This window comes from Condylura cristata, unplaced genomic scaffold (genome assembly GCF_000260355.1).
Source record: "Condylura cristata isolate star-nosed mole 26May11 unplaced genomic scaffold, ConCri1.0 scaffold00036, whole genome shotgun sequence".
Lineage (NCBI taxonomy): Eukaryota > Metazoa > Chordata > Mammalia > Eulipotyphla > Talpidae > Condylura > Condylura cristata.
In genome coordinates this window covers 2642843-2655790 of record NW_004567137.1, presented here as the reverse complement: position 1 = coordinate 2655790, position 12948 = coordinate 2642843, and the positions used below count along the sequence as shown (strand labels likewise).

General features: G+C 40.6%; 1 protein-coding gene across 8 annotated transcripts in view; it reads left to right on the top strand.

Annotated features, from left to right (window-relative positions):
- The window catches only part of PPFIBP1 (PTPRF interacting protein, binding protein 1 (liprin beta 1)), a 141688-nt gene that overhangs the window by 102174 nt on the left and 26566 nt on the right, over window positions 1–12948 (top strand). For 3 of the 8 annotated variants that reach the window (XM_012732861.1, XM_012732864.1, XM_012732860.1), the window contains 5 exons: window positions 6595–6687; window positions 6970–7062; window positions 8367–8481; window positions 10137–10169; window positions 11336–11397. In XM_012732861.1, the coding sequence (XP_012588315.1) occupies window positions 6595–6687; window positions 6970–7062; window positions 8367–8481; window positions 10137–10169; window positions 11336–11397 (396 nt within the window). The remainder of the gene's footprint in view (window positions 1–6594; window positions 6688–6969; window positions 7063–8366; window positions 8482–10136; window positions 10170–11335; window positions 11398–12948) is intronic. The other 5 variants (XM_012732867.1, XM_012732863.1, XM_012732869.1 and 2 more) reach the window with 3 other exon arrangements.

Below are 12948 nucleotides of genomic sequence, written 5' to 3'. Positions count from 1 at the left end.
GGTGCAGTGCTTTAACCCACTGCGCCACCAGGGAGGGCCGTACCACAGCTTTTTAATCCAGCCCATCATCCACTTTTAGGCATTTGGGCTGTTTCCAGGTCTTTCCAGTTGTAAATAAAGCAGCAATAAACATGAGGGTGCAGGTATCTTTTTGAGTGAGTATTTTTTGTGTCTTTTGGGTAGATACCTAGGATTGGGATTGCTGGGTCATAGGAAAGCTCCATGTTTAGCAGTTTGAGGAAACTCCAAACAGTTTTCCATAGTGGTTGTATAGTTTGCATTCCCACCAGCAGTGCAGGAGAGTTCCTTTTTGTGTGAGAATTTTTTTCCCTCCCGTCAGTGGGATGTCTGTTTTTGTAATGTTTCTTTTGCGGTACAAAAGCTCTTTAACTTGATGTAGTCCCATCTATTTATCTTTGCCTCCAGTATCATTGCATTGGGTGCTATATCTTCAAAGATGTTGCTGAAGTATATGTCATGTAGTGTTTGGCACATCTTTGCTTCCAAGTATTTTATGGTTTCCATTCTTATGTCTAGGTCTTTAATCCACTTTGAGTTGATTTTTGTGTATGGTGTGAGGTAGTGATCTAGTTTCATTTTTTTCAATGTAGCTTCCCACTTTTCCCAGCACCATTTGCTGAACAGACTTTCTTTGTTCCATTGTATCTTCTTTGCTCCTTTGTCAAAGATTAGCTGCCCATCAACCTGTGGATTTTCTATCCAAATCCACTAGTATGTAGGTCTACTTTTGTTCTAGTACCTTGCAGTTTTGATTATTATGGCTTTGTAGTATAGCTTGAAGTTTGGGATTGTAATGCCTCCATTCTCTTTCTTCTTAGTCATGAGAGTTTTGGCTATTTGAGGTCTTTTGTTGTTCCATATGAATCTCATCAATATTTTTTCTATCTCTTTGAAATATGTCATTGAGACTTTTATTGGGACAGCATTAAATCTGTCTATCATTTTTGGTAGGATGGCCATTTTGATATTGTTAATTCTCCCCATCCATGAGCAGGGGATGTCTTTCCATTCCATGGTGTCCTCTTGTATTTCTTTTAACAGTGTTTTGTAATTTTCTTTGTACAGGTCTTTTACCTCTTTTGTTAGGTTGACTCCCAGGTATTTGATTCTTTTTGTTTTAATTGAAAAGGGGATTTTTTTTTTTAATTTCTGCTTCTTCTGATTTGTTGTTTTTGTATAGGAAGACCTCTGACTTTTGTGTGTTGTCTTTATATCCTGGCACCTTGCTAAACTGGTTGATGGTTTTGATTAGTTTCAATGTGGAGTTTTTAGGGTTTTCCATGTAGATTAACATATCATCTACAAATAAGGACAGTTTTACTTCTTCTTTCCCTATTTGGATTCCTTGTATGTCTTTTTCCTGTCTTACTGCTCTGTCTACAACTTCCAATGTTATGTTGAAGAGCAGTGGCAATAGTGGACACCCTTGTCTTGTTCCTGATCTCAAGGGGAAGGGTTTCAGCTTTTCTCTGTTGAGGATAGTATTGGCTGTGAGTTTATCATATATGGCTTTTATTATGTTGAGTTATGTTCCTTCTATTCCGAGGATTTCGAGGGCCTTAAACATAAATGGGTGTTGAACTTTGTCAAATGCCTTCTCTGCATCTATTGATATGATTATGTGGTTTTTATTTTTCTGTCAGTTGATATGGATTACTTAATTGATTTTCTGATGTTGACCCATACTTGTGTTCCTGGGATAAAGCTCACTTGGTCATGATGTATTTTTTTTTAAAAAGATTTATTTATTTATTTGTACAGAACTGGGGTACAGGCCAGAGATGCGGAGGGTGAGAGGATTCTCCAGAGACAGAATGGGGTACAGAACAGGCAGATAGATAGGATAGATAGACGAAGTACACTGCTGAGGGGAGCAGCGGGCAGGTCAGGAGAGGTCTGCCTTGCCATGTGGATCTCCTCTGGGGCAGGCAGGAATTGAACTCATGTGGAAGTGGCTTAAGCTTTTTTGTGCTGTGCTTTAACCCGCTGCGCCACCAGGGAGGGCCAATGTATTATTCTTTTAATGCATTGTTGGATTCTGTTGGCTAAGATTTTGTTGAGGATTTTTGCATCAGTGTGATGTTGGCTTCGTAGAAAGTATGTGGTAGTTTCCTTCTTTTTTGATTTTTTTGGATGAGCTTGTAGAATAGGCACTAGATCTTTTCTGAATGTTCAGTAAAATTCATTTGTAAATCCATCGTCTTGGGCTTTTATTTTGGGGGAGGGTTTTGATTATTTCTTCTATTTCCTTGCTTGTAATTGGTCTGTTTAGTTGTTCTATTTCTACTTTATCTAGCTCTGGGTGGTTGTAGAGTTGTAGGAATTTGACTGTTTCTGCTAAATTGTCGAACTTGTTTGCATATAATTGTTCATAGTATTGTCTAATTATTTTGATTTCTTCTGGATCTGTTGTGATTTCTCCTCTTTCGTTAATGATTCTGTTTATTTGTGCTTTCTCTTGTTTTTTCTTTGTGAGCCTGGCTAGTGACCTGTCTATCTTGTTTATTTATTTATTTTTTTTGAAGAACCAACTTTTGGTTTCATTGATGTTTTTGGACTATTTTTCTAACTTTCATCTCATTTATTTCTGATTTGACTTTTATTTTGTCCTGTCTTCTACTGGCTTTGGGGTTATTTTTTTGTTCTTTTTCCAGTTCTTTAAGGTGGGAGATTAGGTTGTTTCTTTGAGTTATTTCTTGTTTCTTTATGTGAGCCTGTACTGCTATATATTTTCCTCTTATAACTGCTTTTAATGTGCCCCATAAGTTTTGGAGACTTGTGTCGTCATTGTCGTTCTTCTCCAGGTATTTTTTAATTTCTTCTTTGATCTCCTTTTTGATTCAGTGGTCCTCCAGTAGTGTGGGTTTCTGTTTCCATGTATGTGGGTTTCTAACCTTCTTCATATGGTTTATTTCTTCTTTGATTCCTTCATTGTCAGAGAAGGTAGTTGGTATGATTTTTTTTTTATTACAAAGTTGGTATGATTTTGATCTTACTATATCTATTGATGTTTATCTTGTGACCCAGTATGTGGTCAGTCCTAGAGAATGATCCATATGGACTTAAGAAAAATGTGTATTCAGAGTTTCTGGAGTGCAGTATTCTATAGATGTCTGTTAGACCTATGTTGTCCAGGTTCTTGTTTAGAGCTTTAGTGTCTTTGCTTATTTTTTGTCTTGTTGACCTGTCCATTATTGACAGTGGCGTGTTGAAGTCTCCTACTATGTATATATTTTCTCTGATATATGTTTTCAGAGATGACAAGTTTCTTGATATATTTTGGTGGTCCTTTATTTGGTGCATATGTGTTGATGATTGTAATGTCTTTTTGCTGTATTGTCCCCATAATCATAATGTAGTGGCCTTCCGTGTCTCTTTTTACCTTTTTTTAGTTTGAAGTCAATTTTATCTGATATAAGTATAGTTGTTCCTACCTTCTTTTTGATTCATTTACTTGTAGGATTGTTTTCCATCCTTTTATTTTCAATCTGTTTTAATCTTTTGTGGTTAGATGTATTTTCTGCAGACAGCAGAACGTTGGGTTCTGTTTTTAAATCTATTCTGCAACTCTGTGTCTTTTTATTGATGAGTTTAAGCCATTTACCATTTACATTTAGTGATAATATTGATAATATTGATGTACTGGCACCTACATTTCCCTTTCTGGGGGGGGGTCCTTTTGTATTTTTATTTCTTGTTTTGAACTGTTCTTGTTCAGTCTTCTGTTGGATTTGGTTTGAGGGCTTCTTGTATTTTTTGGAGTGGGGGTTTAGTCTTGACGAAATTGTGGAGTTTCTGTTTGTCTGAGAATGTCCTTATTCTTTCTTCGTAGAGGAAGGAGAGCTTCACAGGGTAGAGTATTCTTGGTTGGCATTTAATGCTTTGGAGGTTGTTGAGTATGTCCCTCCACTCTCTTCTTGCCCATAGTGTTTTTTTGGAGATGTCTGATGTCATCCTAATCGGTTTCCCTTTATAGGTTATTTGTTTCCTGCCTTTTGTCATTCTCATTATCTTTTCCTTGTCTTATATTCTTGGTAGTTTTACTGTGATGTATCTTGCTGTCCTATCGTCATAGTAGTTTGGTGTTCTTGCTTCTTGGATGTCTGCTTTCATCTCCATCTTCATATTAGGGAAGTTCTCTTCTATTATCTCTGCGAATATTTTCTCGATTCCTTAGCCTTTCTCTTCACCTTCTGGGATACCTATAACTCTGGTGTTTCCTTTCCTAATGGTGTCAGATAGCTCTTGAACTGTTTCTTTATTCCTTTTCCTTTTTACTTCTATTTCTGTTTATTTCTGAGTCTTCAAGGGAGCTGATTCATTCTTCATTTCATCTATTCTGTTTTCATTATTCTTTATCTCCCCTAGTAACCTTTTCATCTCCTGCATTTCTTCTATTTCCTTTTTTAATGTCCTATTTTCTTTCTTCAGTTTGTTGATTGCTTGTCTCATATCTTTTTTTTTTCTTTTTTATTTCTTTCATTCATTTCCTTGTTTGCATTCTTCAGCTCCTTGATGGCTTACCTCGTATCATTTTTTTCCCTTCTCATCATCTTTTTGTTTGCTTATCATGTTGATTCTGAATTCTCTATCTGGTAGGCTGAACGGTTCTTCTATTTCTTTGGTGACTTCTGGTGACTGATCTTTTTGTGGTGAATTTTTACTCTGTGGACTTGCTGGAATATTTGTTTGTCTTCTTTTCCCTTTCATGCATTTTCTAATACTTTCTATTCGTTGAGAGACAGTGTTGCTATTATTGCCTGACATTCTTTCTGGATGTTCTTTCTGGGATGGCAGAGGGACTTCCACACATTTTAGTTGTGGAGGGTATTCTGAGCCTTGTTTTGTTTCACTGTCTCCTGTTTTTCTAACCCCCACTATGTGGAATTGTGTCTGTCAATCTCATCCAGTGATAGTCAGTGGTCTCTTGTGGTGTTCAGCTTCTTCCAGTAACACATTGAGTCCTTGTCTCTGAGAGGTACCTGTTGATCTTTGTAACCTTCCAGTGTCCCGGGTTCCCTCTATGCTTGGATGTGACCATGGTGGGTAGGGCGCATTAGAAGTGTTGTAGGTCTTCCTGCAGCTTGGTCTGTGGTTGGGCCAGTCACTGGTTTTGTTTATTTTCTGAGCACTGTGAACCTTGCAAGGCAGTGCCTTACTGGCTCACAAGTCTTCAGGCCACTGCTGTCCAGTAACACTTTGAGCTCTGTCTTCTGCTGTGGGGGGTGGAGGGTGCAGGGGTCAGGGAACACCAGAAGGACTGCCAGCCTTCCAGCTGTGCAGGCTACAGTTCCTTCCTCAGTGCTTCCAGGGCTCTTTGTGCTCACTATGAGCAGTCTCTCCCTGAGCAGTCTTTTCCTACTGCTTGGAGTCCACTCACAGAGCAGAATTGTTTCTCTTTAACTCCAGGGTTTTACTGTATGTTTTGTGGTTATATGTGGTGAGCAGGTAGAGCAGGAGCAAGTCTCCTGTCTGCAAGCACTTCCTAGGGCCTCTGTATGCTAGGATGTGCCCTTTGAGGGTTGGGAGAGTGTTAAAAGTGTTGAAGCCTTCCAGGGTTGGGCCTGTTTTTGATTCAGTCTAACCGGTTCTTCTTCTTTTTTCCCCCCACCCCCCCTTATATCTCTGGGACTTTGTGAACTTGCTGACCCTGCCTTAGTGACTAATGGCGGGAACAAGCCTCCAGGCCTATGCTGTGGGGGCGGGTCAGGGAGCTCTGTAAGAGTTGCAAGCCTTGCAGCTGCCCCAATCTCCATTTCCTTCTCCCCACCTCCTGGACTCTATGTGCCCACTCCGAGCATTCTTTCTCTGCAGCTTGGGTTCCACTCACCTATCTGAGGGGTTTAACGGGGTCTAAATAAGCAGCAAGTCTCCTGTCTGAGGCACTTCCTAGCGCCTGGGCACCTGGGTGCTCCTGGGCCAGATTTCCCCTATAGGAACTCCCCAATTGCCAATTCTCCCTCAGTTAATCTTCCTTCTAGTGAGTCCAGGATGTTTTTATTTGGGTTGAAACTCATAGTATATAAATCTGCAGTCCGTTTTTAGTCTAATATTCCTGTGTGAGCTTGGACATAGTGATTTCGTTGTCTTCACTCTGCCGCCATCTTGCCAGATCACTGATAACCCTTGGTTTAAAGGACTTAAATTTCACCCCAGTCTCCTAGATTGAATTGATACACTTTTGTGGGCATAGAAAGAAATCATAAAATTATTTTTCATGTAGAAGTAAATGGCATTAATAAAGAACACTTTTGTGATTTGTTTTGGAAGAGAGTTCATGGAGTGATTTTTAAACTAGAAAGTTCTCATCAACCATAGTAAGTAATTAGCTTCTTTCTTAATCAAAATTGTACTCACCTTTTACTTTCATAGTTCTTTAATTTTAGGGCACAGACATTGGGGAATTTAAAGCAGGGTTTTAAATGGGCTCCCAAGGAAACAATTTGCATTTGTCTGATCCAGTTCTTATAAATTGAACCCCAGGCATGGGGGATGCACTAAGATTTCCAAACTGCTATGTTTAGATATGTTACCACTTCTTGAATACATATTTCCTTTTTTCGTTTTGAGCAGGGGCTGATGCGGGAGATCAATGATTTGAGGTTAAAAGTCAGTGAAATGGATAATGAAAGACTTCAATATGAAAAAAAGCTTAAATCAACCAAAGTAAGTTTTCTCAGTGGCAAAAAAATTCTTTTAAATAAATAGCACCCCTTCGTACCTATGACCAGTAATACAAATAGAGAGTTTCTGTGTACTAAACTTGCAAGTGGATGAAGTTTTCCCCCACGCTGAGAACTTCTTGGATATAGAATAAAGCTTGGGGGTAGGACATAACCTGCTACTTCTCTGAATGTCTCACCTCCTTTATAAACTTTCGGTTTTCTGAGCGACACAGCTGCCTTTTTCTATCTGTACCTTGCTTTCACTCCTCTGTCTTTCTACTAGTGCTTAATGGCCAAACTTTCTAGCATGAAAATCAAAGTGGGTCAGATGCAGTATGAAAAGCAGCGGATGGAACAGAAGTGGGAGTCGCTGAAGGTGCAGTAGCCAGTGGGGGGTTGGTTCCGTGGCTTGTGGCTTTCTGGCAATGTCGTTTTTTGCTTGTGATGGTGTTTTTCAATGGCATGTGTTCTCACTGTTTGTGTGTGTGACCTGTGTTTTCAAATATATATAAAGCTGACGAAAGGGACCACATAATACCTAAGATTGTTTTCAGAAATATCTGAAATACTTACTGAAAAATCATAGGTAGGTAAAATTGCAGGTAAACCTCCATCTCTTAGAGGGTCTGAGATCCATGTGGTAAAATAATTGGGAACATTCACTTGTGACAGTATTCTCTTTTATATCCAATGTAGAGGTGGTTTTCTTTCTTTGAGACTTTTCTTGAAATTGTCCATTGGCTTCCCAGTAAGAGTCATCACTGCTTAGACACAGCTTGAGAGCAGGCATATCTTGTTAGCAGTGCTGCTCACAGCATGGACCTTTGGTGTCCACCCCCACCTGAAGTAAAGACTATGCCTCCACCTTCCTGTCTACATTGGAGAGCTATGTCTTCTCATAATACTCACCGCAGTAAATATCAGTGGTGACTGGCAATATAATGTGCTTCTGAAAATAGGGATGCATTGTTAACATTGCATAATTTGCTTTTCTGTATTGGATACACCCAGCAAAACACACACTTGCTGTAAGCTAATTCTTCAGCAAAATGAAAGTGAAAATTAAAATATTAGAACACCAGGCTTTGGGAACTTTGATAGTTATGCCACTGAAAAGAAACTGAGGGCTTAAAATCTGTTTTCTATACCTATTTGTTTCTGTGATTGTGGAAAGTTCTATCCTTTTGTCTTTGTGAGGAGAGTTATTTAGTTCCATGATCTGGCTAGCAATGTCTGTGACTTAATCAAGCTCTTCCCAGTGCAAGGAACATTGAAATGCTGCATGAAAGCCAAACCTGTCTTCATGTGTATTTTCCAGCTTGCATTTCATTTTGCTTTTGCTATTCTTGGATTAACATGTTCAGATTTCTCATGTGATGTAACATTTAAGGCTTGGGGCTGCCCTAGGTCCTAAATATACCTAAATATTTATTTTTAATATGGTCACAAAGAAACTTGGAATATTTATGCCAGGGTTATTGTAAGTTGGGCATTAATCAGTTGCCTGGCTTCCTGCTGCTGATTGCCTCAGTGTAACTTCTGATGTTGGCATCTAAATTCCCATAGTTGTTTTGTGTTACTCACAAAATCTCATTATTGATAGGGAATTAGCAAGTATGCTTCCTGTGAGAGAGGTCTCAGTTGTGACCTTCCATTTAAAAGTGAATGCATTATTTATAGGATGAACTGGCATCCTTGAAAGAGCAACTGGAAGAGAAGGAATGTGAGGTGAATAGATTACAAGAACAGTTGGTCTCCAGGATGAAGGGAGAAGGCGTTGAAATCCCTGATCGAGGTAAGAACACCTGTTTAACACTGTTAACTTCACTTTGTTCAAGTCCTCCAAGATCTGTAAAGGTCACTAATGACTGTGACATGGAGTTTTGGCACCAAAGGAAACAAACAACCTTCCCATGCAGACCCAGACCTAGGGAAGCTTGGGCCTGCTATCCTGGGGACACCCTGCCCTTCACCTTGGCAGAGGGGAGTTTACTTTAGGAGACTGAACTGAAAATTCTCATCTTGAGAGTTTTTGTCAAAAGTCCACACAAATGAGGGTCAGCAAGAATGAATAGGAATGACTCACATGTCCAGAGCTTACTTCCCTTGGAACCAAACTTAAGACGATAAAAGAGATTTAGAAACCTTTCCTGCCCCTCTGAGTCCAGAGAAAGTTTCAACAATTCTGAAGAATCATGAAAATTTCTCATCATACACTGATAAGAAATCAGCCTCTTAGTAGAGTTAATTCTTTTTTTTTTTCCTAAACTTCTGTGTGACTTTATGAAAAGGTTTTTCATAATTGGGGACAATTGTCCTGAATATCATGTGAACTATAATTCTTAAATCATGTACATTTTTAATTAATGTAATAATTTTCAACGTATGGAAAGAAGTAATGTAATTACATGCTAACAGTGTAATTTGATATAAATTGAAAATACAATAATAAAATGTTTATTATTAAGTAAGTGATATTAATGCTGGTAGAGTCACCTGAATGAGATATGTTTGGAAATATAAATGCATGAAAATGTCCGGCAACAGCAGGTAGGATTTAGCCCTTTTGTGCTGTTGCACATGGAAGCTGTGGTTGCACCAGATGGCAAAGCGACTTCTCACCCATTAGACACAGCAATTACTTTGGCACACTTTTATCTATGCCCTGAGCATGGAAAGCATTATTATCTGGTCATTAAGGAACTTGAATAGGATGACCTCTAAATACTCTGGAGTACCAGAAGACTCAATTCATAGAAAAAAGAAGGGAATTCATAGGGAAGAGAAATGGACTTTGCTTTCCTCTATATTTTGGCATAGATTAGAATGGGGTGTTCTTAAAGTGTATTAATGAGTAGGTCATGCATTTAGGGTTTAAGATAGAAAATCACAGGACTTGGGGCTAGAGAACAGATTGGCATAGAGTTCCCTACAGTCTGACTTGCACAGAAGCACAGGGACTAGGAGCAGGTATTTGGAAATGTCATGCAAGCCACAGCAGACCTGATTTAAGGTGTCGTCATTGGGTCACATCCCTGAGTAGGACAGAGATTGTGTCAGTGTGACTGGGTCTCAATGGTGAGTCGACTGTGACCCGAGCATTTGTGGTCACATTCAAGAGTGCCCTGTGTCACACTCTAGAGCCAGCGTGGACAACAAGCATAATGGGTTTTCACCCCCTCAAGCTTCAGAAGCACCTGGAATCAACAGGTTGCTGTTGAGAGAGATGAAGTGAGAGGCTGTGGCTTGAACTGGGTCTTCTGATCAGTGCTGCAAGCACCTCTGTCCTGGCTCACCTGGAGCTGACATCACCAAACAGCAAGCAACACTCAGTGTTTTGTGGCAGATTTTTTTATTCTGGGTGAAAGGAGACTAAGACATAGTGCTTTTCAGCTACTCTTGATCGTTGTCATGTTTGCTAATTCTGATTCGATGGGTTTTCCTGCACAGATGAAAATTTTAAAAAGAAGCTCAAAGACAAAAGTAAGGCTTTTGGCATATTTTCATCAGCCTTTCCATTCACCACAAATGCTGAACTGCTCTCTGCATGCATTTTGATACATCCCTCTTACCAAAGTTGTCCAGTTGCTTCATCAATAAGCTTCCCATCTCTCCAGAGTGTGCTGCACAGAGGTTAACAGCAGGAGGAAAGAGCAGGGAGAGGGGCTTGCAAGTTTTCTCTGATGCAGGCCTGTGAAGGGCCCGATTCATTCCTGTAGCATAGAGAGGATCCTTAATGCTCTCTTTCCTCCAGATTCCGGGTTCTTAAGTCAAGGGAATTTGCCCTTCAAACTGAAAGAAGATTCCTAGAGAATGTACCTTTAATGGAAAATGTTCATTTAGTTCTGAGAGATGCACCACTGTTTGAAAGAAATATCTGGCATAGCTTTTCTTTTTCTCAGGTGACTTGAGCTGCATTTTCCTGTTTCAATTATTTTAAGTTGTGATTGATTCCATTTTAGGTTGGCTTTCCATCTTGAAAACACTTGGTTAGTTGTTTCTTGTGAAAGTAACATGCTTTTGTGTTCAAATATCAATTTTTAAGGAAAATTACATTCCACTTGCTTTAGCCCCTTTGTTTGAAAATTTGTGTGAACATAACATTGGAATGAAGCTTATAGATGAAGCAAAGTACTTCCGGTACTTCTGTGTGGGCCCCGCCCCACTTCTCAGCATGACGCCCATGCACACATCCCCTCCATCAGGTTCTTAACCCTCATGTCTCTGCCCAGTTGTTGCCAGGTGTAATGTTCTCTGCTTTCATCATCACATCCCCCTGTTGTCTTCACCCGCCACTCCAGAGGCTGCTGTTTGAAAGCTGCCTGCTTTTTGTGGCAGCGACACTGAAGTGACCTTCTGTGTCGGTGTGCCATTTTCGCCGTTGCTTTGGGGGAGAGCAGTTAATGCTTTCCTTCCTGTCTTGTCTTCTTTCTGGAATGTTGACTCTGCCCATGAGGTAAAGGTGCTTATTTTTCAGGTTTTCCCTAAAAGGGAATCTGGCTACTAAATGGTCAGGGTGCCTTTGAAAGTGCAATGAGTGGCCATTAACATACCACCTAAGCCACTTCCACCCAAGCGTCAGTAATTACTTGTCACCATTTTACTTGTTCACAAAACTAACCTGTGACTTGATGTTGTGATATTTTCAGATATTGAAGTTCAAAAAATGAAAAAGGCGATGGAGTCTTTGATGGCAGCCAATGAAGAAAAGGTATCTGGATGGAAGTGAGATGCTTGCTTGGCTGCATGTAGCGTCACTTGTCACTCCAGGCGCTTTCCCTCCAGTGTGGCTTTGCCAGCTCTGCCCCTCCTGGAGGGGTAGTAGAAGCCAGAGGAGGTCATTGAGCATGTGAGCATGGGGACCAGCAGCCCCACAACCAAGGACTCTAGAACTCGTCCACACCATCAGTTCAGGTCCTCTGTCCAGGTGACCCATGAGAGAAAGTACACTGTCCCTAGCATGTCCTTTGTGGGCACTGGAGCCTGACTGCCATGTGTGAAGTGTGCCTTGTTGCTGTCAGCTCCTTCCCCCCAGGGGCTAACTTTGGTCTCCTGCGAAGTGATGTACCAGGAACCAGTACAGGGTTTGTGGGGGCTCTGACCCTTCAGTCTCATCCCAGGAGGCCTATTCCCTGGCCCTTCTCTTTACTTCCTGCCAGCTGAGAGCAGGAATGCAGGGCCTCTCTGGCCATGTTCCTGTATGCAGCCGTGCACACAGCAGGCAGCCTCTGTCACTTCAAAATGGCTATCCCTGTGTGTCCCGAATAAATAGAACACAGAGGCACTGTCCCAACAAAAGCTAACTCTAAGGAAGTGAACACCAGTCCATGTTTCCCTGATCCTTGCCTGCTGCTCTGTGTTTCTTACCTCTATCTAGCTTTGCCTTTCACCTCTTCATTTGTTCTTTACTCCATAGATATAAACTCACTGATCCACTAGGCCATACATGGGTTTATTTTCATCAGTCTTTCCAGTTGTTGGATAAAACAAAAGGTCCTTAGCAAGCTGTCAAAAAAAAAAAAAAAAAAAAAAAAGAAGGAGAGAGAGAAAGATTGAAATCAATTTGGTTTTAATTTCTCGCCCTCAAAAAGCAACAACAACAAATAAAACTATGGAAAGAGGGCTGACTAGGTGCCTAGACTTCTGGGGGAGCCCCTAGAGATGCTGGAACACTGGGTGCTTCCAGGACACTTCGAAGAGGATATATTTGAGCAAATCCTGAGGAAAAGCAAGAGCAGTTCAGGAAAACAGAAGCTTCTGAAGGGCAAAGACTCCATAAACTGAAATGTATCAGAACTGAGGATGGAAACAGACCAGTGCTAGGAAAGTTCTGGAGCACAAGGTGGAAGTAGAGGGGCTATATGGGGCTGTAGTGTAATGGTGCAACCTTTGGCCTTCGGACCAAGTTAATGATGGGGAATCTTACCTTGCAGAGCTTGGGCAGTGATGTAATGAAGTTACCACTTTATAACATGAGCTGTGGTAGCTACAGGAAGGTGTGGATAACGGAGGGAGAGAGGACAGAACAGTAAATAGACTATTAAAATAGTCCAGGTGAGAAATGAAGAGCTGAAATAAGGCGATGCTGTGAAGGGGGTGAGGCGGGAGGAGATCTTAGAGAAGTTCACAGGTTAACAAGATGTTTAAATCTTTGGATTTGAGGGTTAGTTTCTGGTTTGGGCAACTGGGTAAATGATGGTGGATTTCTCCAGGGACTCCAAGTAGAGGCTCAAGTATTGGGGCAAATAATGAGCTTAGTTTG